The sequence below is a fragment of the Aricia agestis genome, chromosome 2 (assembly GCF_905147365.1).
Source record: "Aricia agestis chromosome 2, ilAriAges1.1, whole genome shotgun sequence".
Lineage (NCBI taxonomy): Eukaryota > Metazoa > Arthropoda > Insecta > Lepidoptera > Lycaenidae > Aricia > Aricia agestis.
The window spans coordinates 9,053,804-9,081,481 of record NC_056407.1 but is presented as its reverse complement, the minus strand read 5'-3'; the positions used below and the strand labels follow the sequence as shown (position 1 = coordinate 9,081,481).

General features: G+C 35.7%; 1 protein-coding gene across 1 annotated transcript; it reads right to left on the bottom strand.

The window, feature by feature from the left end:
* Window positions 1-40: 40 nt before the first annotated feature.
* On the bottom strand, window positions 41-27,380 carry LOC121738412 (juvenile hormone acid O-methyltransferase). Its single transcript, XM_042130445.1, has 5 exons — window positions 27,307-27,380; window positions 4,258-4,751; window positions 1,773-1,944; window positions 895-1,003; window positions 41-536 (listed from the first exon to the last, which is right to left on the bottom strand). The coding sequence occupies exons 2-5, from the start codon at window positions 4,611-4,613 to the stop codon at window positions 358-360; spliced, it is 816 nt and encodes a 271-aa protein (XP_041986379.1). The 5' UTR covers window positions 4,614-4,751; window positions 27,307-27,380; the 3' UTR covers window positions 41-357.
* Between the last annotated feature and the right edge of the window lie 298 nt (window positions 27,381-27,678).

Genomic DNA, 27,678 nt, shown 5'->3' with positions numbered 1-27,678 from the left:
CAGTGAGTGTGAAGAGAGAAGCACGATGTTTGATTTTTGTTGTTAGTCGCCCTCTTAAGTAATCTACTTTACTTATTAATTATCATACTTAAAAGTTACCATTACATCCTCGTAATGAGGACCTCATTCACTCTCAACTCAACTTGTAAAATAAATATCTCACCTTGTCTCTTTGTACTATGAATTGTTATAACTATCCTAAATCTACTCTATCTAAAATACTACTATATTGAATAATCCAATAAATATTCACAAATCGTTATGTGAAAAAATACCGATCTGTATTTACAATCAGACTAATTATTGCTTTGAGGAAAACTCTACATAGTTTAAAATGCATATATATCTACGATTAAGTTATTTTTTTCCATAAACAATTATTAATTGATAATTTGTCTTAACGCTAAATGATTCCGTTGAATTGTTGTTGGCGTGGTCTATTAAGTACTTTTCCTTGACTATTGCGACGTAATCTTCTAAGAAGTCTTCCACTCTGTCTTTGGGTATTTCGAACGGGTTGACTCCTGCGACCGCCTCTGAAAATAGATTATAACGATGCATTAGCAGATGGAAAATTAGGTTTATTGCAGTGAAAAAACTACCGTGTATCAAAGTTCTAAATAGATCAAGAATGTAAATATTAGATTAATTTATTAGATGCGTCGTGTTCTCTACCACTTTAAATACTTGTATCTTAGATACGTTGAATTTTCATTATTTTATTCTTCGCTAATGAATTGGAATCTTTTTTATCTGTATCTCAAGGGCAATTTAATTTGTGCATATAACTAACGTTTATCTTAACATTTGGTACTTAATTTGTGCATATTATAATTATTACAATTTAATTTGTGCATATAACTAACGTTTATCTTAACATTTGGTACTGCTTACTTTTAATGGCGGTGGTGCTCTCGTACAGGAAAGATCTTTCGGAGCATTTCACTTCGACATCCTTGAAACCGATGTCTGTCATCATTCTCTTGATTTCTTTTTCCGAGTCCTGTAATTTAATTACAAAGTCTTACTGACACTATATTTGGTAAGTATAATATGTAAAGAGTAACTATTTTCCTTCTTAAAATCTCTATAGACAAGCGACGTTACCGATGGGTGATTTGTAATGACTTCACAGTTGGGGACGGGAAGAGGGGATTTCGGGAGAAGCTCTAGCGTGTCAGATTAAGCTTGTATAGGCTTCTGACATGTGTCTAGTTATCATGGTACAGAAATCAGATTTCTTACGTGGTGGGTTAATTTTTTCTTAAATATTGAAATGTCATCGGATCTGTCAGATTAAGATAGGGGGATGTTTAGCATACCCCAAAGAATCTTCCATATAAAGCACTGACGATTCAAAGGTTAGGTAAGCCTGTAGGGAAATTTTAAAATATAAAAAATAAAGCTTCGTATTTTCCTAACTAAGCTTCGCAGATATTTTATTTTGCACTAAACTAAATGATGTCCTTGTTGTCTAAAATATATTTATAATTTACCTAAGTAAGCAACTTTCTGAATGTATTTTCTATTTCAAAACCTTCTTAACCCACCGGCCACCGCTAAAATAAAAAACGCTGTTATTATTTTTTATCAGCTTTACCTAATATAAAAAACCTACTAGGTCTCCATGACGCTCGAGTGACTACACAAATAGCACCTTCCCCTCCCCTATTATCATGTCTTAAAAGTCCAACAAATAATGAGGGCTTTATTTATTAATTTTATTATTTATACTATTCTATGGCTCTTAAAAATCCAGGTCCGCAACTTACTTTGCAATCATGGTAGGGTGAGATGAAACGGTCCACGTCTTTCAGCCAAGTGCGCCACTTGTTGGACTGCGCCAGGATCCGGAAGACGTCGTACACGGGCATGTGGCCGAGGAACATCAGCAGACAGTCCCCGCCCTCCGCCAGCAGGTCGTAGATGTTTGTGAATGCCGCCCTAGAATGTCATATTGTAATTTGTATTACTAGATAAGTAAGACTAAATAAGCCGAGCGTTATGAGGGCTCGCGTCGTTTTTCTGCGTGGTAATAATATTTAAGGCAGTTTTTTTTTATATTTTAATTGAAACCGTCACCTACATCTACATAAAAAAAAATACTGTGTTAAAGCACAAATCAATAGGCGTGATAGTTTTTCCGTAAAGTGGTCGGTCGAATAGCTAGTATTGAAATTAATTGAGCATATATATCTTTTATTTTATGCTCAACTTTTACATTAAAAGTTAAAGTTACGAAATTTAAAACATTCGACTTCATAATAGATACTTAAAAGTTCCATACAACTTCGTACTTCCTGAAAAAGTAAAGAAAAAAGCCACCTTATACCATGAAAGTAAAGTCCAAACTGTTAGGAAAATTGATTCATAGACAAATGATGGACCAACCTTACTTGGTCGAGTAAATTCAAGTAAATATGCCGGTTGAGCTTGACTTAACCCGACCAAATCACGTAGGTCTGGCGTCTGTCTCACCAATTTTCTTGACAGTACAAACTCTTACTGTAACAATAACCCTACGACCTCCAAATTAGGAACTGAGGTCCCATTCACCAATTAAATAAATGGGAGTTAAATTAAAAGTCCAATAGAATATGAAAATCTGGCTAATCTCGTACAATAAATAAAATTATACGTGGGAGAGCCATGCTTCGGCACGAATGGGCCGGCTCGACCGGATAAATACCACATTCTCACAGAAAACCGGCGTGAAACAGCGCTTGCGCTGTGTTTCGCCGAGTGAGTGAGTTTACCGGAGGCCCAATCCCCTACCCTATTCCCTTTCCTACCCTCCCCTATTCCCTTCCCTTCCCTACCCTCCCCTATTACCCTATTCCCTCTTAAAAGGCCGGCAACGCACATGCAGCTCTTCTGATGCTGCGAGTGTCCATGGGCGACGGAAGTTGCTTTCCATCAGGTGACCCGTTTGCTCGTTTGCCCCCTTATTTCATAAAAAAAAAACAAGTTTGTGATATTCAGTGCCGGTTTTAAGACTACTAGCGCCCTGGGCGCTGTTAGTGCTAAATGCTAATAAGAGGGGTGCTTGCGGCGCAGCGCCTCTTTTTGTTCACCTTCGGCGTCCCTTTTTATCCGACGCCCTAGGCGGTTGCCCAGCGTCGCCCCATCCTAACGCCGCTACTGGTAGTGTTGTTGGTATAATGACTGTAGCAACTAGCTACCCAGGAGTTACGCACATTTCATGCTTTGCGCTAACCGATTTATAAATACTATTATCAAGTAGTACTACAGCTGAATATGACATTGGATTTCGAGTTTACGTTACGTTACCAATTATTATAGTGATAAAGATTTTCTTTAACCGTAATATCGTCGATTACTACTCTTTAGTAACCATTTTCTTATTTTTACGAGTATAGTTACGTTTAAGAAAGCTGGCGCAAACTTTATAATATTTATCTGGCTGTCTCATTCTAAGTCGAGTAATAAAATGTTTATTTTATAGAGGTGCGACAGATGAATTCACATATTAAACTAATCAGGTAAGGTTATATTTTATATCTATACATTTATATCAAATCTAGTCAGGGAGAAAATGTCTTTCGAAGACATTTTTTTTCCCTTAGGTACCTACTAGAAAGAATGTTAACAAAATAAAAAATCTGATAAACAGATTGCATTTGTTGAACACCGTAGGGTATGGTTTGGGTATGGTAGTGAAGAAGTTTCGAGTTAATTCTATTTTTAAATGAATTGAGCTCAACCTTACTCAACGTAGTCGTGTAGGACAGAGGGCTACGCCAATCTAATCCAGATTGAGATGGAAACATTACGTTGTTAAGTAAAATTTGTAACACTTGTTTGGTACTTATCTTTTATAATAATTATTATACTAGCTATTTGACCGAGCTTTCGATAAAACACGATTATTCGTGTCATTTTCTAAAAATGATTCCTAGCTAGATCGATTTATCGTCCCCGAAATCCCCTATATACTAAATTTCATGAAAATCGTTGGAGCCGATTCCGAGATTCCAATTATATACCTATACAAGAATTGCTTGTTTACTTATATATATCAGATTTAAGAATATATTCAATCAAATAATAATTAGTTTAAAAATCAGGTCATATATTTTAAACGAATTAATAATTATTATTATTCTTGGTAATTATTTCGACAACAAATAAAATGAAATACTTAAATTACTTACCCATAAAAAGCGTAGAATTTTTGTCGCAATTGAAAAAGTTTGAGCTCCTCAATTTCATCAATTAATGCATAAAAAAACTTACTTTTGGTGTTTGATCCAGTGCAGGGCGTAAAAGGAGAAGGCGTGATCGAAGTTCTCTCTGAGTCCCTTGGGCAGGTCGTTCTCTATGTCGAGCACTATGAAGGAGGTGGCGTCGCGGCCGTAGTGCTCGTTGGCGAACATCACCATCTTGTCGCTCTTATCGCAGCCTACGAGCTTGTGGTCGGGCGGCAGCATCTTCTTGAGGATCTTGGTGGTGACGCTGCCGTCGCCGCAGCCGATGTCGACGACGATATCGGCGGTCGCCCAGCGGATCCGGGGCGCGTACTCCTGGAGGCAGAGCAGTGCGTCCCGGGTCTGCAGGGTATTCCCCTGCTGGTACAGTTCGGCGTCGTTCATGTTTTTTTTTAATTTGGGCGTGCACGTGCTACGTCCGCGGCGCTTTCGGCCTGTATCGCCACGCGCGCCGCCCGTATGTATTTATATGTTCCATCGCTCGCGCCATTGTGCGCCTCCTGCTGCTCCCGCTCAGCTATTCTAGAAGAATATTACCATTTTTCGTAGGCATAAAAAATTACAAGCATAAGCAGGTGGTGCAAATAATGCAATGCGTCATAATGCAATGAGGCAAATATCTCCGTTATTTAATTATGGAAATGATGATTTGATTGTGCTTTTCCATAAAAAATATTTAGAAAAAGTTTCATAAATCGTTATAGGAAATAAGTAGGCTAGTGAAGTTAAGACCCATACCTGATACCATACCCACATTTGTAGTACCTACTTGTAGTGACCTAATTTATATCTGTCGCATAGATCATGCTTAATCTCTTATGATTTTTATTTGTCAGAGTTTAGAGCTACAGATACTTTGTACTGTGCTTGTTATATTTGTATATTTTATTTTTCGTAACGTTAATAACATTTTTGGGTAAGTACCTAGTATACTTACATATCCCCCGCGTTCCAGATGACGTTAGAAACGCTCACGCTCAAGACCGTAGTTTTTCCCGTTCCACTAGCTTGTGAGCGTCAGTGATACAAACCCAAGTGGAACGGATTATGGATCGTTTTGAGCGTTTTGAGAAAAGTTTAAAAAAAGAACTATATTTTTTTTATACATAGGTACATTGAACCGAACTTGGATATTACGATCCTTTTCTTCAAGTCGTAAATAAAAGTAATTTTATTGTTTATAGTTACATTTATTTTAATAAAATATGTAGGTACATAATATTATATTTGTTTCGTTTTTAGTATTACATTTTTTTACTTAAGTAATCATATTTTAATATAGTTAAACTTTTATATATTTGAGTTTTCACATTGAATCATATTTTAATAACAAAACCACATATTTTGAATATTGACTATTGTCACAATATACATATAAACGTTAGGTAACAATACCGCTTAATGCTTAGTCAAGTACGAGTAAGTCAACAAAATAGGAGAGATGAGATGTTATTTAATTTATTTGATTAAAATATTATTTGTAATGAAATAATATAAAGTTTTTGTCTCTACTCTCTCCTGAAAACTTTCCAAACATGGCTTTCGCGATATAGTTACGTTAAAATTAAAAAAAAACTAGAACGCCCACTTTGACCCATCTTCGTCAAGGGTCGTTTTGAGCGAAAATGATGACGTCATGAGTGACGTCATAGCCGCTATCAAAACGACCCCGGTCGCCAAAGGGAACGGCAGAAGGGGACGTTTTGAGCGTTTTGGTCAAAATTAACGTCATCTGGAACGCAGCCATCATAATCATTCTTTTTCTACATTACGGCTCGTATTTCTAGAGTCTAACTGATACTTATAGTTTTATTTTTTAATACAACATAGGATTTCCTTAAAAATATTTAGTAGAGAGGATATAGCCTACCTATACCTAAATTTGGCCTTAACAATGAATGAATGGAAAATCAGGAGCTATCTATGTTCTTGCATCTAACGTTCTACGTCATACAGTTCACTACACCGTTTAGTATACTATAATAGAGTGTAGATGGGATTGAAATACCATTGATGAAAAAAACATAATGCGTGGGTACGCCTTTGTTACACTCAGGTCTCAGACGTATAAGTGTTACTCAAACGAGTTAGAAATAAAAAGAAACGAATCATATCTCTAAGCTCGAATCCGATTAGGCGTGTAGGCTCTAATCTCTATAGAGCAGCTATACTCAATCTGCGGCCCGGCGGGACTTTATCAGTGGTCCGCGTGAAGTGAACTATTTTGAAATTCACGCCTACCTGCAAAATAATTCAAATACGTTGTGAACGTCGTAAAAACTGTTTCAATTTCAAACCGCTAATATTTAAGAACGTTATTTTTTAATCCGTAAAAGTTTTAGTAGCGGCCCGCATCAAGACTAAAACGTATTTGTGGCCCGCATAAAAAAAGGTTGAGTACCACTGGCCAAAGCGTGTTTTAGAAATATAATACAATAATTATATACTTGAATAACATAACCTTAATTCTGGCGCAGTTGGGTAATAAAGCTTCCATACGAACTATTGAAGTAAAAAAACCGGCCAAGCCCGTATCGAGCCACGCGCTATAATATAGGGCTCCGTAGTACCGCTAGTTTTTGATAATTTTTGTATGGTCAATGAATGTACATTTATAATGTGTTTTTCACTACTAACAACATCATTTCAGTTACGTTCAAAGGAATTTGAACGAAAGGTTCCTTTATACTTCGGCGAATACATTATAGAGCAGCACGAGTCGGCGCATGAGTACCGAAAACTATTCCACCTCAATTTTTTTATGCGATCATCTTCGAATTGCCCTCCTGATGATATAAATGCATGTTGCCATGGCGCAACCCGGTGCCATATTGTTTAAACAAACATTGTTTAAACAATTGCAAGGAATTGTTATTTTTCTACCGGACAATTTTTTTATATTCTTTATTGAAATACCAATAGTTGATCTACTACTCAATAACTTATGAAATTTTATTAGCCGTAATAGTTTTACTTTTAAATTCAGCATATTTCCTACTCTCGTGAATTTTTGCTAATTTCCAGAAGCAACCGTTTAGCTGCTGAAAGGTACCCCACTGGACTCTAACGATTGTTTCCACTTTAAAACATCATATTTCAGAAATGGATCCCTAGCTCAATCGAAAAAATACGGTCTTAGAATACTCGTAATATTTTTAAAAAACCTATCCAACGACTCTCCACACGGTGGGTGGACGTAAAAAAAAAACATCCCCACTTGAAGTGTTGGTGAGGTACCATAAAAAAGGTTTTTTAAAGCTTTCATATACAATTTTTTCAGCATCATTAATATGTACTATCAGAGAAGTTGATTCCTAGGCGGATGGCGGACCTAGGTAATTTGGTCCATCAACTGCCTAGGAATCAATTTCCTCGATGGTACATTCATGCCGAATTACGATTTACGGCTTTGTACGCCCTATCACGGCTACAACCGCTAACAGACAGACGGACAGACAGACAGACGGACGGACAGACCGAAACTATAAGAATTCCTTGTTGATTACGGAACCCTAAAAACGTTAGAGTAGGTATAAGTGAAAATGTTAAACTATAGCGCCAGGACAAGTGACCTCATCAAAAACTCGTAAGACGAAGGGAAACGAGCCCCTCTCATTCTAATAATGCCTGCTTTAGATATTTTATTTTCAGCGCCTCTCCCAGAGTACAATCCTTTGTCTTACTCTTTTGCTACTAACGTAAAACGTATCTTATGAAATACTTTAAGGATATTAAACATTGGTGAATTGTGATTTGATTTTTAATTACCTCGAAAAATTCAGACTTAATCAGTTTAATTAAAAAGCCTACCTCCTGTATTAAAGGCTTAAAGAGCCCTTAGGCATCTTGCCCTTTTTGTGAGTGATAAGGGCTAAGGTAATTTAACATATTAAAATATTCGTATAAAATTTGGTAATTAAAATATTATTATTTTAACATTTTATCTGTATTTATTGATTTAAACGAATCATTAAACTATATTGAGGTCAAAAGACATGAATAGTATTTATTGTTTGTTACCACTTACCAGTAGTGACCCAAAATGGTGTCCTAATGCACCTTGGTAGATGCGTCATAATATAGAACGGTACCTTGATTCTACTACATGGTACTACTCTACTACATCTCGATTGTACCATCGAGGAAATTGATTCCTAGGCAGTTGACGGACCTACAGCTACGCGCCGTCGTTTGATCGGCTTAATTCAATGTTAGCTGTGATCGGTCGCATGAGTTTGACATAACGCGACCAAATTACAAAGGTCCGCCATCTGCCTAGGAATGAACTTCTCTGATGGTACTTTCGTGCAACATTTATGCAGCGTCGTTCAGCTGGACGAGCGGTTTTTTTTTAATTTTGTATATATTTTATAGAATTATTAAGAAAAATGTATTTTCACATGGCATTTATTATAAACGACGGACGTAAGTGTGAAAAAAGAAGGTTGATGTTATTTTATTCGCCCTCTTAAATAATAATAGAATCAGGGTACTTAATAAACTGATAAGTGAAAATAGTATAATTCGTGATACGTTCACCATATTGACTTAATTGTATAGGTACAGGCTCTTATCTAATTTAAACAGTACAATAATAATACTACACTTTTCGTGATGCCTAGGGCCCAGTCCAAAGATCCGTCTATATTCGTGAGCATGTCAGCTTATCGCCAGCTAAATCGTCAGCATTCAGTTCAGTTTTTCTCCTTGACTCCATCTAACAATGCGCTAAGTATTCAATAGACTATTTTTCATTCATGTTACAAAGCGCGATCCTCTCGCGTGGCATAAGTAGTAGAATCTGCGATTAAGATCTTCGTATGAATGATGTATGAGTCACTCTGCAACTTAATTATTTGAGTTAAATCTTATCTTATATCTTTAAACGAGCAATTCTTGTACATAATTATATAATTGGAATCTCGGAATCGGCTCCAACGACTTTCATGAAATTTAGTATATAAGGGGTTTCGGGGGCGATAAATCGATCTAGCTATGAATCATTTTTAGAAAATGTCATTTCATTCGTGTTTTATCGAATACCGAACAAAGCTCGGTCAAATAGCTAGTTATATTAAGTTATGTTCGTATATCCTTACTTTTGCGCCGATCGTTCAATTTTTCTGTACTAATTTGTATTGTTTGTAAAAAGTACATATGATTTTTTTTGGACAATGCCCATTATTAACTCCTTTTACAACACTTTTTCTATATTTGTATTAAAGTTTTATAATTAATCCTTAGTTTCCATATCCACTTATTGTTATGCAAGTAGCAAAAATGTTGTAATTTCGAGCTAAGCTATTAGTTATTTAATAATAGACAATTACTTAAAATTCTTAACTTAAAATTAAAAAGTATAATCTACAACAAAATCACATCCACAGAATCTACCGAACGGAATTTAATCGCGTTATAAAAATAATGAGCGAACAGTATGACGATAAGCAATCAAACATTGCGAATATCGTAGTATTGGCGTAGAGCGTAGCAATGACGTAGACCATACGTAGATACTCAAAGCTGTGTGACTCAGGAAACGCAATTTGCTCTATCTTCAAAACAATCATGTATTCCATAGTTATTCTAAAGTAGATTTAAAAAAAGATACGAAATAATTTTAGTTTTGAAGTGATTTTATTTCTGAGTCTTGTAGGTGGACAGTGTAAAATAAAGACTTTCTCAACTAAACATCTACGCAGCTTATTATATAAAACGAATCTATTTTGATAAACAACATTGACGACTTCCCGGTTTCTCCATGTTTTATTTTTACATATTTTTAGTGAACTGAATCCTAATTTTAGGTCGAGAGTTTTTGTTTGTTTACAACAACTACCCTTATGTTAAACTATATTTTGTCGTCGTTTTTCGGAACTGTATAATATTATAATGTTAAATGACAAAAATATATATTATAGTTGCAAAGTCGAAAAAGTCCGCTGGTATCTGCAATCGTCTTAGTTACTCAGAGGTACTCACTAAATTATGACCAAGATAAAGGGAATTGAAGAGAATTGTAATTTCCTTGAGGTAAAATATTTCCTTAACCCTAAGCGTATTTATAGGTTGTTTTTATCTGACACGTCACACGTTGTAAAAGTTACTATTGTACAGTGATGGCCACATACGTAGGGTAAATATTTATATTGATAAAGGGGACAGAGTTAAGACAAGATCTAGATACAAGATTAAAATGTAGAGTGAGCTCGCTTTTACAACACTTAACATACTTCAATCTTACAGTATATTTAATACAATCCCTTTAGGTTACTTCTTAAAACATACATCTTTTACGGTTACAGGACTATGACTTAATTTTTTTAAAGGAGTTTTTTGTTCTCTATATTTGGCTATCGTCTAAACTCTAAAGAACGTTATTGTTTGGTTAAACAATAACGTTATTGAATAGATACTCCTGTTAAAAAGCCTCAGAAATACTGTAGTCCTAATATTTATGATATTCTCGTGCGCAGACCGCGCTGCATCTTGACCTTAGCTACAGCTAACCGCTTGTGCCCGCCGCGTGTGCACGTTATGTGCGTCTGCGAGGAGAATCGCAACTACACTCCAATTTTCGATCATATTACCATGCGAAAAGGGTCTTCTGCATAAACTTAGGAGCGCAGTATTGTTAGTATTCTTTTATTTTAAAGTAGCATCAACTGCATCACTTTACGGTTCTCATTTGATCGATCGGCCGTAGTATTTTTGGAGGTTCGGCTGGGAAGAAAAACGGCGTATCAGAGCGATTATTGATTTTGAGTTCTATATCATCGGAGTTAACGTCGAGGATGCGGAACGTATCATTGATAAAAATGTCATGCACACGACTCGTCGCCTGCCTTCGGATCGCTCACGAAAAAGTGCATTGCCCCGCGCGTGATGCGGGCTTTTTATAACCATTATTTATTACATCTACTGAGAGCTGAGCTACGTTAGTTGTCTTGACCTATCCTAATGTGAATGAGATTGCACGTATGACTCGTGACTCGTGAGTCGGGTACGTTAGATTTTAATGCAACGTGACGTCGTCGATAGCTACGTGAAATCTGATAAGGTCGCCCAACAACCAACCTGAACAACTTGTATTGTATTGAGTATTAAAACACTGACATATCACATACATACTATCCATATGTCTATCCTTACATAATCGTAATATGCAAAAGTGTGTCTGTCTGTCGGTCTATCTGTCCCACGAATAAAGCTACTTAACAGTTTTGAAGAAAACTCAGAAAATGATAAATAAAGGATAGTTTTTAGTGAGGCCAAATATAATAAATATTTAAATGTAGCTTAGATAAATATAGTCTTGTCATACACAATAGAACGCCGCCCCCGACGCCCGAGCCCCAACAATCAACATATTGTATCCCAACAATCAATAATAATCGTTTCATATTATCGACTAATCAATCTCTACAAAAACATCATGCTCTTTTGTTGATATTTGGGTCTAGGTCTAGGTCTCATTTGTACAACATATTTATTGTTTTCATACTGAAAACAAGAAATATGTTGTACAAATGTACTATGAACTAAATATATTAGCTGAATTATTGTTATTCGTAAAAGATTATTCTCTTTTATAGTTCTTGTTACAGCATGGTGTACAGTTCAAGTTTAGGCACACATGTTTTGCAGATAACTTGGCAATACCGGGAATAAATATATGGTTATATCACCGGATTTTCAACAACTCTCTATAGAATGGAAAACACCATAAATTACTATGTCACCACGGCGTGAAGAGAGCTTTAATTATCTGCCTGGAATCAAAGTCAATGCCAAAGCCATAGCAAGCCATGCTAAGCCTTTCTTCGTTCGAAAGTTTCCAATTTCAACTTGCAAGTGTAAAAAATTCCCCAATAATAATTTTCGAGTAACCGGTATCATTATGCAGTACGCAATGTGGGTACATAACACGTTTTGGTAATGCACTCGGTAATCTAAACTTGAAATTCAAGGACAAAGTTAAAAACCGGCGAAAAAGTCGGTGCATCCATACGCCGTCTGCAAGTGCAGTACATCGCGCTGGCCCAAATAGTCTTGATCTGAGGCATTATTTTGATAACAGCTTTACAAAGAAGTTCCTGGTTTGTGCATTTATAATCTTATATATAAAATTCTCGTATCACAATGTTAGGCCGCGTACTCCTCCGAAAAGGCTTTACTGATTTTAACCAAATTTTATATGCATATTCAGTGGGTCTGAGAATCCGCTACTGGGTACTTATTATATTGAATATTAAAGTGCATTTGGTGAATAAATAATAGTAAATTATTACAACTTGAGTCTGACGGCGACCATTGTTTGTGCGACGGGATAGCGATGGACGTTGCCATGGTGACATACTTATTTAGTCACTTCAATAAAATAATACGGGCGAAATACTTTATATATGGCAAAGAAACGTTTGCCGGGACAGCTGCTAGTATGTGTACTTATAATATAATAAAAATCTTAGACGCATGTATAGTATTAAACATAATAATAATATATTATGTACTTACTTATACGTCTTATGGTCTGGTGACTATCCGTTAAACAAGTTACTCCTCGAGAGCTTATCACGGAGCCAGACTGACGTGGTGTAAACCTTCTATAAATATTATTATTTTAATAACATAGGACTCGCGCGAACACTTTTTTCTGTCGTCATCAATCATCATTATGAGATTGGGACCGTTCTACTTATCGCGAATTTCCTCGAGCGTGCAAAAGCGAAACACGAATTTTTTGTAATTGAGCGATATTCTTACGACAAAAAAGTATGTTTTAACTTCTTGGGAGACGCATTTAGGTACTTGTGTACATTTCCAGATGTAGAAAATACATATTTTTTTCTTTCTGTTATTTTAAAATTTCGAATTCGCAGAGATCTATCGTTAGCTGTAAGTAGGGCATCGAGACCGGGTTTTCCCGAAACCCGAAAACCCGGGAAAACCCGGGTTGCAAAAATGGATACCCGGGTTTTTCGAGCATTTCGGGTTTTTCGTTTTTTTTTATTATTATTAAAGGCAAGTGACAAGTGTACACATATCTACGTTTATATATTTATAGACTCAGAAGGATGGTGAAAAATAGAACGGCGAGAAGAACAGAACTTTACTCGTAAATGCTCGCTGTGACAGATACGAGCTCAGGCTACAGGCGGAAAACCTTACAGCTCCGAAGGAGTACCATAGAAATCGTCTCTGATACAAGAATTGGATACTATTTTAACTGTGGTAAGTAATATAGTTCAAGTATCAAAGTGTGTTTGTTATCAAGTGTCTGTGCCTCTGTGGGCAATGTCACCCCGCGCGGGTTCAACTGCCGAACGTTCAAGTTCACGAGAAAGGGGGTTTCGGAAGGAATACATTTAACTGCTACTCACAAGGAACAGAATCTTTAACAACCGACGAAAAATAAGGTTATTTACTCATTAATCAGAATCAGGAAAAGACACCAACTTTCAAAAATGTAGGTTAAGTTGCTATCTATTTATAAAAACAAAACTGTTTTTACTATGATGTACCATCAAAGAAATTGATTTGATTTTATTTGATTCATAGGCAGTTGACGGTCCTACATCATTTGGTCAGATTATGTCAATTCATTATAATATAATATAGTGATGATCTGTCGGCTGGGTTTGTCATAACGCGACCAAGTTACGTAGGTCCGCCATCTGCCTTTGTATCAATTTCTTTAATAGTAAGTATATTATGTATTGCTCGTGATGAACCTAAATAGGTTGGTTTGAACACTTTGTTAAAGCTTTCAGAACTAACTAGTGCGGATGCCTGCACACGCTCCGACCTCCGAGTAAACTTAACAACACATTATCATTATATTATTATAATTTGAGATCAACTTGTAATTTTGCTAGTGTTCAGCGTTGCAAAACACACAAAAATAATATTTTTTACCTACCTTGAATGTTTTGAGGGTTTACCATATTTAGGTTAATTAGGCTAGTTTAAAGGTTAATTTGACTTTTCAGTATCTGACATTATTTTTCTAAATATAAAATTCTTGTAGTAATGAGTCATGAGATACTAAATAATATAATATTAAATTTTATCCTTAAAATTGATCCTAATGTTACTTTTATATTTCAACTCGAATTACCTACGTAAACATTGTACTTTCGTCCTCTCCCAACCAGTTACGTACTGAGTGCATTGCCCCATGGGTATTACTGCCGAAAAAAATGGTTTTCCCTCCTTCTCTAACTCGCGGTGCATCCAATTTAGTGATAAGGACAGACGTACAAATAAATTGTACGGGCGCCGTGTGTCGTTAAAAATTGTTCTCTTGTTAAAGTCCCAATGATTCACACCTTAAGGCAGGTTATGTATAAGGTCACTTTGAGCAGTTAGAAATTAGAACAATGGAATCAATAACTGTAGGTAATGCTAATGGTAATAGGTAATGCTTTACAGGTATGAGCTGCCCCCCTAGCTGGAATACTGGGTACGCTCAGGGCACAGGGTAAACCCTTAAACTTAAATCTTTCAGTAACAATAATATTATTTGATGCTAAAATAATATTATTGTTACTGAAAGATTTAAGTTTAAGGGTTTATCCTGTGCCATGGGCGTACCCAGAATTTCAGCTAGGGGGGAGCAGCAGATTTTCAGCTAGTCTTTCTGCGGCCTTGCGTACTATTATAATATTATATTCTGTGCTTGCGTGAATCAGAGATACAATATCTAGAGCACATTTTGATGCTATTTTTTTAACACTTAGTAGACTATTTTTCCAGCTCAACATTTCAGATGAAAATTATGAATCAGGTTTTACAATAAAAAAAACATTAGAAATGTATTAAAATTGCGATATCGTCTGCCAAGTTTCCAAAGTCAAGGCCAGGCGGATGATTCAATTGGGAATACTCTTACAATATGACAGCGGTCTAGACTCTAGACGATCTAACATTATTATTAGTATTTCAATGTTAGTTGCAACGCACTTTACTTTTATAGAACTTTTCATGATCGTCATTTATTTTCGTACATTTTGAATTTTTCCTCTGCTTAAATAATAATTCAATGATTTTGGTAGTGCGAATAGTAATTTCATCTATTATTATTTAAAAATTCAACCAGATTCAACAGTTTCATTTGAAATGCCATATTTAAAATGTAGTTTTTGACAATACTTCTTTTTCCCTTCTATAGAGAATCGCCAATCAAAATGTATGGAATTGACATAAGTGTTCGTTAATAAGAAGTTGACGTTCGACTCGTTTAATGTCAAAAATACTCAATTCCATACATTTTCATCGGGATTCTTAGATACCGCACATATTGAAGCAAAAAAGAAAACATCTTGGCTCCGGGCTTTAGGCTTATAAGTGCCATTACCTACGACCACGGAACTCTATTTCAACTGTGTCTATAGGACTATCTAATTTCTAAAAGCCATGCGTTGATACGCTGTTGGGCGGTTTTTAGACAAAAAGGATGTGTTTTCCTACTGCCATCTACTGGGTGTGAACTGCATGTCCTTGCTCCTTACATCACATCATTTACATATAATGTCCTGACTCCTGAGGCCGCGTGGACGGTCGAGCTGTGTATAGTGTGATTAAATTTTACCAGATGGCGCTTTTCTTGCTTGACATACAGGATGCTCTTTGAAATGAGCATTGTAGTCTATAGGCGAAATCCGTAACTATAAAGAATATATATAAATGATAGGAGTTATATATCTGATTAAGATGAAAATTGTAAGTATTTCATTAAATTTTTGAATAAGCAAAGAAATAATTTATTATAATAATTCCATACTTACATTTTTGCAGCTTTTTACTTTACAAAGATAATTTTAAAGATAATGTTAATTCTCATTACCTAAAAAAGGTTTTCTTAAGTTAAGCTTAATATAGGGCTAAAAACATTTATATACGATACAGTGGTGCTATTTTTTCAGTTTGTACTACTGAAAAATTTATTTGTCGCGAAATTAAAGACACAGTGATTAAAAAAAAAAACTACTTATACTAAAGACACGAATTTTCTCATAATATCATTTGTCGCTCGTAGTTATAGTAACTTAGAAATTAATAATTGTTAATTGGAAGAAATTAACTTGATCAGTTCTCTACGGACTACGATTGAATATGAAATTAATAAAGTAAAGAGGTTAATGCTATGCATAAAGTATGTGTAAGATAGATATTACAGAAAAAAATCCTTTTAAATAGCTTTTAATAGTCGATAAAAATATTTTAATATTATAGCAATCTACTGGCTGAACAGGGCGTACATACGTAGGCTTGTGTTCTGCAACACGTCCTAATAGATTATAGTATCTAGATTCTAGGCTTTGTAGAGCATAAACTATTCCAAGATAGTTAGGAAATCTGCAGTTATCCAAGCTGTCCTGTTGCAATATTATTACGCGTCTTACGTTTTCCTAATTCAAATGACACAAAAACGAATATAACTTCTTTCGTTAAAATATCCTGAGGGCCTAGACAAGCTGCAAGCGATTATCGTAAACGCCACAAAATGTATGGGATTTGACATTAGTATTCGCTTGCGAAGCGATGGCTTACATCAAATCGCATACATTTTGTTAGCATTTACGATAATCGCTAGCCACTTGTCTACTAGGCTGAACCCTCAAAATTCTAAGAAGTAAGTAAAATATACGCTCATAAACAAGTTCGCAATTCCAATTTAGAGTACTCGTCTATGTAACACACAAACGTGTCGCAGGCACACAAAAAGGAAAAGTATACAAAAATATACAAAAAAGCTTTCCTTAGAATAAGCAGGACGGAGTACGGATCTTATTTTTCTCGCGGAGTTTTCAGTCGCCTGGGAGGGGGGGGTGGGGGCTGCGAGGGAGGGAGCCCCTCCGCCCACTGCAATAATACTGCGTCACTATTTTGCGCCATTACCTACACTTGCTTCCTATTCTATAAGAGCCTTCGGGAGGCGAGGCTGAGGTTTGAGACACGTTTAGGTTTAGGTAACGTGTACAACATGAATTTTAATTAGAATTCGCATGAGATGACTAACAATTTCCACATGCTGTGTTTTGGTACACGTATAATGTCGTATGTTTTGGTGTTCTCTTGGTTTATAAGATGTTTTTTCGTGTTTTCATAGATATAAATTTTACATTCAAAAATAAAAATAAAATATTTACATCCGTATAACTTACTCATTTACTTCTACTTTTTTGAGTCTTTTAAAAACCTAGGGTATTAAAAATAATAAAGTTAAACTTACTTATTCAGTTGGAATTGTGATGCCTACATAGTTCATTTCACTGATCTAGACAACAATATCGAGGCCCCTTACCACTTGGCTGGTTTCAGTAATTGAATCCTGAAGCAATCTAGACGTCAAATTCTAATCTAACTCATAAAATAAGTATTCTATTTTAAAATGTAGTCTATAGTACAAGAATTGAATCATCAGTAACATTTTGAACTTATTTAGTTACTAAGTTTAGAATGGACGGGCGGATGAAGTTATTTCTTAGATATCTTGTAACTTCAAGTTTGAGAATTACTTCCGTATTTTTTCGAGGTCTGTTATAAAGAAATTATATTATATCCATACTAATATCATACATATATTATACAGTATATGGTTGTCACCACTTTACACTTTAACCACTGGATTAATTTAGGTGAAATTCGGGGAGAATGGAGGTACTTTGAGTCGAAAAAATTCTTCGCACGACGAACGAAATGCTTTGCAATGAATCTGAGGACATCTACGAGTAATTGTTTATACAGTGTGTAACAAAAATAAGTGATAATACTTTAGGGTGTATACGTATTCCTTGTAGAGAGTTCGATGTGAAAGTAGCAGCTCTGTAAGACGATTTTTTTTTTCACTTTTGTATGGGCAAGGGTCCGAGCGTCACGAGTTTCTCCATACAAAAGTGAAAAAAAATTTTGGTCTTTCAGCACTTTCACAGTGAACTCTCTACAAGGAACACGTACACACCCTAAATTATTATCACTTATTTTTTCACACCCTGTATAAACTGTCGCGGGCTGATGGTGATGCGGTAATGTAGCAAGCGAAAATAGATGGAAATAATGAAGTGAAACTATGCATCATCTAGTAGACTCCAACAACGCGAGTACAACGCAAAATTATTGACAAACGATAGCATGCACTGGTGCAAGTTTAATTGAAGCATACAATAGAAGGCAATGGGTTATTTATAAATAATTTTCTACGTAATTGTGTGCTCGCTAGCTATATCTAAACGTGGAAAGCTGCGATAAAATTGTGCGCACAGCGCAAGCCTCCACCTGCAATTTTTGTTGCAAAAGTTTTGAAACAGATAAAAAAATATATGAAGGCAAATTGGCAAAAATCATTCCTAATTTTTTTCAGGTACCTAGTAAGATTATTAGCAGATAGATTGGAAATTATTCAATAAACTCTTGTTAATGAGTCTGACTATTTCAATTTTATAGTCATCATTTTTTGATCTTGGTTTTAGAAATCATCCTGTTTTTAATTAAATATTATTGTTTTCAACTTTCAACTACAAAATATTAGAAACAACACATTTGAGTTATTTTGATTAAAACAACAAAGTTTATTTCCCAACAAAGTGGTGTTCGTCCAACCGTTCCCGAAAGCTTTGTGTACCAAAAACCTTATTATTTTAAGCAACTGATTCAGGAATTCAATTACCAAGGTAATATTTGCAAAACAATATGGGCACGACTGGCGGTGACTGTATAAAAGCTGCAACAAGAGCCAAACAATGTTAAGCTTTAATAAAAGTCCACGAATAGTTATACGCGAGCTAACTGGAAATGCAACTATCTGGTCTGAGGACACCTAGACATACCGCTCCCGGTATAGGCTCGGAGACAAAGTATTTAGCGCTCGACAAGAAGCGGCGTTTTTTGGGGCGCATCGCCTTTACATTGCGGCCGCGGTTCGGGTGTAGCGTGGGAGTTGGAAAAGGGCGAGCGTTGTACGGCGCACGGGACGAGTCGGTCGCCGGCGGAGCTGATGGGTAGCTCGAATTGGGGGTGGGTGTGAGGCGACGGTCCTTTGATTCTGGCGAGATTAAACGTGCGGCAGACGGTGGCGCCTCTATCGATTGTTGTTGTAATTACAACGCTATCCTCGCCCAGTCGCAAATGAAATTGTTCCGGACAGAGCCTGCTATGGATGCCTGTGTGTTATTGCAGTTGTCTGAAACATGTGATGTTGTTATATTTGAACCGTATGCCTTTGTGTTATGCGTTGGCGTGTTTGGCTATTGACAAATACCACTACTAAAACTATTTCGTTTTCCATAATTGCTTGAAATTGTTGTAGAGAAACATTTCAAAATGGCCGAAGTGTTTTAAAGTTTTCTCAAACCATAACCCTTGAGCTTTTTTTGCTTATGTTTATTCATTCGTTAATCGTCATTCATATATTATACTAGATGACGCCCGCAACTCCGTTGCGCCAAAACTCGTTTATCGCGCAGGAACCGTACATTTTTCCGGGATAAGAAGTATCCTATGTCCTTTCTCGGGACTCAAAGTATCTCCATGCCAAATTTCAGCAAAATCGGTTCAGCGGTTCGCGCGTGAAGAGGTAACAGACAGACAGACAGACACACTTTCGCATTTATAATATTAGTATGGAAGTATGGATTATATATTAATTCGAATATTTTTCTGATTTTCCTAGAATGAAGTGGGAATTTTAGGTTAATAATTTTCTAATTAGCAATAATGATTGATAGATTTTTCGGAAATAATAAAAAAAAATCCAGGAAATATCAAAGTCGGATATTAGATTGCTCCAAATATCCTATAACACTAAAGCATAGTACTTATAAACAGATCGCTTACTCTTCAAAATGTATAAAAGTACAAAACGAAATGAAACAAACTAAAAACTAACCAATGAAAGGAGGAGGCAAACGCAAAAAGAATATTCCGCCACGGCTGCGCAATGAGACAGATGTACCACAAATACAAAACCAGAATTGAAATACGAATGGGAACGGAGAGAGAAGTCCAATAAAACATTCGTAGCCTCAGACGTAGATACGTGTACGTGACGTAGCCGCCTACGGGCGCATGCGTACGACACTCGCACAGAACAAACGGACAGTTCCAAATTCAATCGTAGAAAAAATATAACCAATTCAAATGGAGAAGGCTTCGCCGCGACCAATGGGAGCGCTCACAGTCGTCATGCCGACTGTGTGGGCGTGGCGAATGATATCTAGCATTGGAATGTACCGAGTATTTGTTTTGCTGGATCCGAAGGCTCTATTGCTCGGTGTTTGGGCCTCTTTCCCTTTGAGGGAGATAGCGGCTGAAAGCTCGGTACGGTTCCGTCAACGCGCGATTTACATTATGTACTCGGTCGAACCTCCGAAATGCTAATGCCGTCTCTATTGTCCGTGTGCAATGTAACTGAAAATGTCGCTGAAAATATCTCGGTCGCCTCGTGAATGAGATTAATTGTTAAAAAATCTATTGTGGAGCGAGTGGCCAAGCTTATAAAAGACGCTAAGAAAAAGTATCTGTCCATTTATACATAAGAGTTGGTATTGATTTTTCGATAGGGAAAAAAACGAAGGCAACGATCTATGCAGATCTGGAGTGCTCTCGGCACATCAGATGGCACCGGCGGGGCAGCCTCCGCAGACAATCGAACGGTGGGGGCCAGGGGGGGGGGGGCGTAACTCCCCCGACATAGACTACTCGATACTTCGCAGAACTGGAAATACGGACGCCTGGAAACGTCGCAGACGGTTTTTACCTACGACCTAATAAATACATGTACTTCCGTAGTTTTAAATGTTATGGGGACACAATTTTTATTAATTTATGTAGCAAACACCGCCATATGTTATTAAAGTTCATTGACACAGATGTAGATTTTATCTACTTTAGGCTACACTTTAGGTCATTGGTTGATTGGTTTATATTTTTGTGGTGAATATTTTCTTCCCCATTCAAATTTTTTAATGTTATGAGATTTAGCAGTCCTCACAGATTTTTTAGAAGTAAAACTTATTTTTACTCAGTAATGGTAGAACTACTTTAATGTAAGCTTTCAATGATTCATATAGATCAAACCAAATAATACGATCTAATAAATAACTCGATACAAAATTATAAATAGAAAAAAAACTCAACGTTAATCTATTAATAAGTAAGTTATATTCATTTCTATAATTTTTATCTTTGGCGATATCGATCCGCCGGCGGCGACTTCCCATTCTCGAAGTAAAACACGGCGGGAAGGAAACCGCGGGATAAACCGCCCCCACCCCCATCCCCACCCCACCATCTTTACGTTTCAGGAATAAATATTTCAGAGCGTGTGCTTCGGAAGTTAAAGTTATGTATCGCCCACGAGCGCGCCGCGCGCCGGTAACAATCCGAGAATGAGAAACGCTCGTACTTTATGTAACTTGCTACTGCCGTATACTTTGCGTTCGTGTATCTCGATACATGTTACACGCTACATGTAGCTTGATCGTGATTCGTGACTAAATAGCCCTTAAGTTGTACTAATTTTTTTTTACCATTTATTTCAGGCATCTAGGCCCATAATACAAATACCTTACAGATAACATACATATTCATATATTATAATAAATACCTTAAGGACTAACATACATATTATTATTATTATATACTTAAAAACTACACTTTGTCACGTGTTGACGGCTACGTGACGCGCTTCGTTCCGGAGTCTCCCCCGGAACCTCCGGTAGACCACATCAATCGGCCAGAACTCCAGCGCCTCAAAGGTCGAAAGAAGATTCGTCGGTACTCTCACGGCTCACCACAAAGGAACTAAAGTTTTGTAGCGAGACTGCAGACGCTCGACCCTCAAGCGCAGTGTCGTCTTCTTCTGGATGTAGTCCGTGACGTCTTTGACCTCCATGGACTACCTGTATGCGAGTTCTACCTGAAGAAATTATTTAATGCTATCAATCTTTAAAATATTATTTTACTATGGTGTTGCATTACCTAACCAAACCTAAACTATTTCTGTATACAATCTTCATTAAGTATTTTGAAGTCGGTGCCAGCTCAGAATCGTGAATTCCATGACAAAATATTTTGGGACTGGTACCGACTTCAAAATTATGAAGATAGTATACAGAAATAGTTTAGGTTTAGGCAAATTCTGAAAGATGCACTGCTAAAAGGTAAGAATTATTTAAGTTAGAGTTTATCAAGCAATGCTGAAAATGACATGTCGCTTTGGAGAATCATATTATGAATCATAATATGATTCATTTTTTTAAATCGCAAAATGCAAGTCTGCTTGCAATTCATGTCTATTTGTACTACTAATTTGACATTTGTCAGTTTGACAGTTTTGACAATTCATATGCTGAATTGATTGAGAGGAATTGCTAAATGTGACCATTTTAGCCCCACTGTTCTTAAAACAACACCGAAACCCCCAAACATGTATCTTCAAGGAGGTTGAAGTTCTGATCACCACCTTGACAACCATGACATAACTTGAATCTAACTTTTTGGTAACATTTGTCCAAAATACTTCATATAAAACCAAAATCACCATATGTTTCCATTTAAATTTTGAAGAGTTCCTTCGTATTACTCCTGGATCCCATCATCAGATCACCATTTTTATGAACATGGTACCAATCCACAATCAGACCCTATATAACAAAACAAAAATTTTGAAAATCGGTCGACAAACGGCGGAGTTATCGTTGAACATACATAAAAAAAACCACAGCCGAACATAGAACCTCCTCCTTTTTGGAAATCGGTTAAAAATGGATGTACGTTTTGTCATGCGAATTTTCTCCTTGCCTAGAGACATAAGAATGTTGACTAAGACATAAGAATGTCTTCTGAGTCGAATGAAAACATTTTTTAGGTCCATACTTTAAATTTAAATGGTACCTAATTCCAAGTATTTCTTGGAAAATATATAATTAACTTTAAAAACAGAAACATTTAATTACTATCAATAGCAATAAGAGCTCGATAATTTGCAAGTAATGGTTCTTATTAGTGTGGGAGCGCGCACCCCCCAGGAGAGAAGAGGGATCCACCTTCGGTTCTTGTTTTGTATCATTTTGTATTTTTATATTTTAATGTTCCCTACCCTATACAGCGATTTCTATGTGTTGGTAAGCTTATTAAGAAATCTTATGGCAATTGCAGAGAAAATTTATAAGTACTACTCATGTCTAAATCTGCATAGTTTTATAGATACAAATTTAAATTGAATATTACGTATCTTGCCTCATGAATGATTTGGATTTTGGACGAAGGTTTATTAAATAATACGATTCAAATGATAAAATGATTTGATTTTTTTAATTTAAAACCACGGTCATGAAAGTATGCCTACTTTACGTACTTCAATGCGTTTCATATCAAGAATAATAATAATAATAATAATACTCCCCACACCGGTTTCGGTGACGGTGGCCAGTTTCATTGAAACCAGGTTAGGTACGCAGGAGTAATTTTATAGTGCCCAAGTGTGTGCGCAGTACACAAGAGCACTCTCTATTCCTTTTACTCTCATAACCCAGTGGGACGGAAGACCGACACGACTGGCGAGAGATCAGGCGCAGGACCGACTTTTTACATGCCCATCCGACGCATGGATCATCTTACTTGTCAGACAATCAGGTGATCAGCCTGCATTGTCCTAACCAAACTTGGAAATAACATGTTTCCAACGCGGGATTCGAACCCACGACCTCCGGAGTCGAGAGCGACGCTCTAACCACTAGACCACGGAGGTGTTGTTTATACTGTTTGTATCAAGAATACAAACAGTATAAACAACGATTAGTTTTACGCTACGAAGTCTTATCGCACCAGATTTATCGATATAGGAAAATCGATTTGAATGGAACTATGTAACGTTCGGATACACGTGGAAAACGTGTTTCGAGCGTAGTTTTGTTTTACGCATCATCCAACAATTCGTGACGCAGTACTGCGCAGTTGCTCTACGTACAGTGCGAGAGCCTTACGCAAACTGTTTTACTATTGCACAACGTGCGTAAAAAGTATTTTTGTTTTTCATAAATGTTCGCCTAGCTTTATTTAACTAGAATAAGATCTGTAAATGCAAACAATATGTTAGATCAATTATGATTCATAATTATTATAACTAGATTAAGAGCATTAAGACGTGTTTTTGTGCACGTGTTTGAAAAATGTCTTAGACACGATATACCTAATTTGATATGTAAGATATACTTATGGGAATAAAAATAAAACTTAGAAAAATAGGTAATTTACAAAAGAATAAGAATACATTTATTTTGTAAACATACACAAAACAGAAGAAAAAATTATAATAAAAAGAAAGGACCTAAGCTACATTTGTATATATTATGTGATGTCAAAATTGGCCCCAGGTCAGCTATACGCAGCAAGCAAGCCCGCTGCACTGGTATTCTGCAAGGGCCAAAGAGTGACTTTACCACATAATAGACAGGGAAAACAACACTTATGACTAAGTATACCAATAATACAACAATATACAAAAAGAAAAGAGAAAAAAAAACTAATACTATATTACTACTAAAACTAACAGGTGTATATTATAATAAAGGTTTATTATTATTTATTAAAAAAATAAATTAAGAAATTAAAAAAAAACCCCGCCAAACAACTTTAAAAAGTAATGAAATAATATATTTTACTGACTTTAAGTTTAAATAATTCCTAAGTGTAAAGTGATATTTTAGTCCATAATTGTTGTCCCGGTGTGTCAGGGGACCGCCAACAGTGTCTTTTGCATCTTGTATCGCCATGTCACTGATTGTCTCGATACTATAATGTTTTGTGAAATCAAACATCTATATTAGCCTATAACTAAATTATTAAGGGCCTGTCAAAACTTTCACCATCTTATCCACTAAAATGTATTATTTCATGCTATTTACATAACTGTGTTATGTAAATAGCATGAAATAATACATTTTAGTCGACACCAAAAATACGTAAGAATGCTAGTGCTACAAATGGTAGACTACAATAAGTGGCGGTATGAATAAACATTTGAATAGGTTCTTTATTCAAAAAAGTTTTTAAGGTACAAACTTTGAAGAATTTTTAACGCGCCTCTTTTGAAAAAGGATTTTAAAATCCGGTTTATTACAAGCTCTAGCCTATAATTACCTTAAAGTGTTGTGAGTTTGGAGGAGGCTGAACAATTTTGCTGAGTTGTGACATACGCGCATATGCACCTTAATAAATTATGCATCAAGCTGCCGCGCCGGTACGAGAGCATTGAGTGTATGGAGCTAATGCGCATTGCCTCTCCAATCTATATTAGCCTTTCGTCGCTAGAGCCCTCGTGGCCTGTTCAAACTGCTTTAATTTTTGTCTACTTAATAAATATCACATTGAAAATTGATAAAATCTTATACTTATTAGTAATTTTTTCGCGGAAAACTTCCAGGATTTTGTTACTTACATATATAATATTAGTCAACCAAGTTTTGTTGATTACAGAACCCTAAGACAGAAATCTAACCAGCTGATTTTTTGTACATATTGATAGGTTATTAGTTATATAATTTAAGAGTAAGTAACATTGTCCTACAAATAGAACAATCCATATTTTAGGACCATCAAATCAAAGTAGCTACCCACTTTCGAAAATTTTCACAGATAAAAATGTTGTTCGTCTTATATCAAAATAAAGCTGCTCACAAAAAAAAGCTTTTAAAATTAGCTTGATAGTAATAAATAAAATATTCTAGAGAACCCTAACTATACGTAAAAATATTTAATGTGTAAAAAATATTATATTATAATAAAAGATAAAATCATTGTCGGTATGAACACAGTCCAAATCTTGTAGCGTGTTCTCGATACATTTACATTTTTTAAATTGAGTTGCAATTTAAATTCTAGAAAATTCATTTGTTTTAATTATTAATAACAATGTTGAAGTATTACGTAACTGCAAGATCTGTGCTATGAATGTTGTTTATTTCAAATATTTAAAATTAATATTAATAAAGTGATTCTGATTACAATCAATATTAATTGTTATTAAGCAATTTGATTTTATTATACTTATTGAATTCTATGTAAGTAATTTGCTAACAATGCGATGAACGAATGGTTACATAACTTTGTTTTAATAACTTACATTTTGATGTGAGGTATTTTATAATGTTAATTTGTGATGCTAAATTTATGTTAAAATATGTTCTTAATTTAACTTGCACGAGAAAAAATCCAAGAGCATAATTAAAAGCAGATGATATATAATTATTTATATTATGTATATCAGTTATCAACTTATCACATATTGTGTTTTTTCACTTAGTTCAACATAATATTACGAATATTTTTTTAATACGGAAAATGCGAACACGAATATTTATAAAAGAAATGTACGTAATTTAGGGGTAGCTTTTAGAGACACATATGAAGAAAATAGATAGACAACAGTAAAGAATGATCGCGACATGAGGCGGCACTATGGGAAAATAACGTTCATTCTTTCTTTGCTAGGGCCAATTTCGACACTCTGACAATTTAGGGTTGAATTAGATATAAAATTAATATGGATTTTTCCTTGAATAACAAAGAACACAAATTTATATAACGAATAACTTCAGTATGTAAGAAACAAATGTTCGTAGAGATTTTCCACAAGATAGATAAGGAGATAAAATCATGGCTGATCTGAACATAAAATATGTTCGATCTGAACCTGGAACTGTGCTATAAGTTTCATAAACTGATGAAATAAAAACATAAACAATCACTATGGACCAAAATTAATTAATAATTTTTATACCTGCCACGTCACACTTACCTACATTGTTTTTAAGTTTCGTTATTTCATTTTCATAAAAGTTAAATTTTTTCTTCACTAGTCAAACATTCATGTTTTAAAGCTTAAACAGATTCCTCATGGCAAACGTTTGCGAATTTTAAATTAAACTAACCATGACCACGCATGAAAATAGTCGTCAAAGGGTCGACAGAAAGAAAAATCAGTTGCGATGACTTGACGATTCGTAACTAATGCGGAATACAAAATCTAGCTGACCTCTCTTTTCAACGTAGCAAATCAGAAAGAGATACTTACGCGATGTGTCCTCGCTCGGAAAAAAGATTCGGTCGGGAAACTCGAACCCTTCCGAGCAATATGATTTGCGTGAGTGAAGATGAGTTGAGAACAGATCGCCGAACGGTAACCGACTGGAAAAAACGCTTCTCATCAGCCCAAACAATGTTGTTCGGCGTAGGGCCATTTCGAGTGTGCGGTGTGCCGACTGTATAATGTGTACGTGTACACGGAACGCTGATGATGAAATTTTTAATAAAAGTTGAGAGTTGACACCTTCTAATTATTTTGTTCTTTTTTATTTTATCATAATTATAATCAACACCGAGCGCTTTAAACTCGATACATCGCTGGTCGAACGTATTTTGGTTAGGCACCTCTCGGGCTATTGTG

Coding starts and splice junctions, on each gene's coding strand:
- LOC121738412 (XM_042130445.1), bottom strand. CDS start 4,613: ATGAACGACGCCGAACTGTACCAGCAGGGGAATACCCTGCAGACCCGG. Junction 1,945..4,257: donor CACTGGATCAAACACCAAAA/GTAAGTTTTTTT, acceptor ATGACATTCTAG/GGCGGCATTCACAAACATCT. Junction 537..894: donor GAGCACCACCGCCATTAAAA/GTAAGCAGTACC, acceptor ATCTATTTTCAG/AGGCGGTCGCAGGAGTCAAC.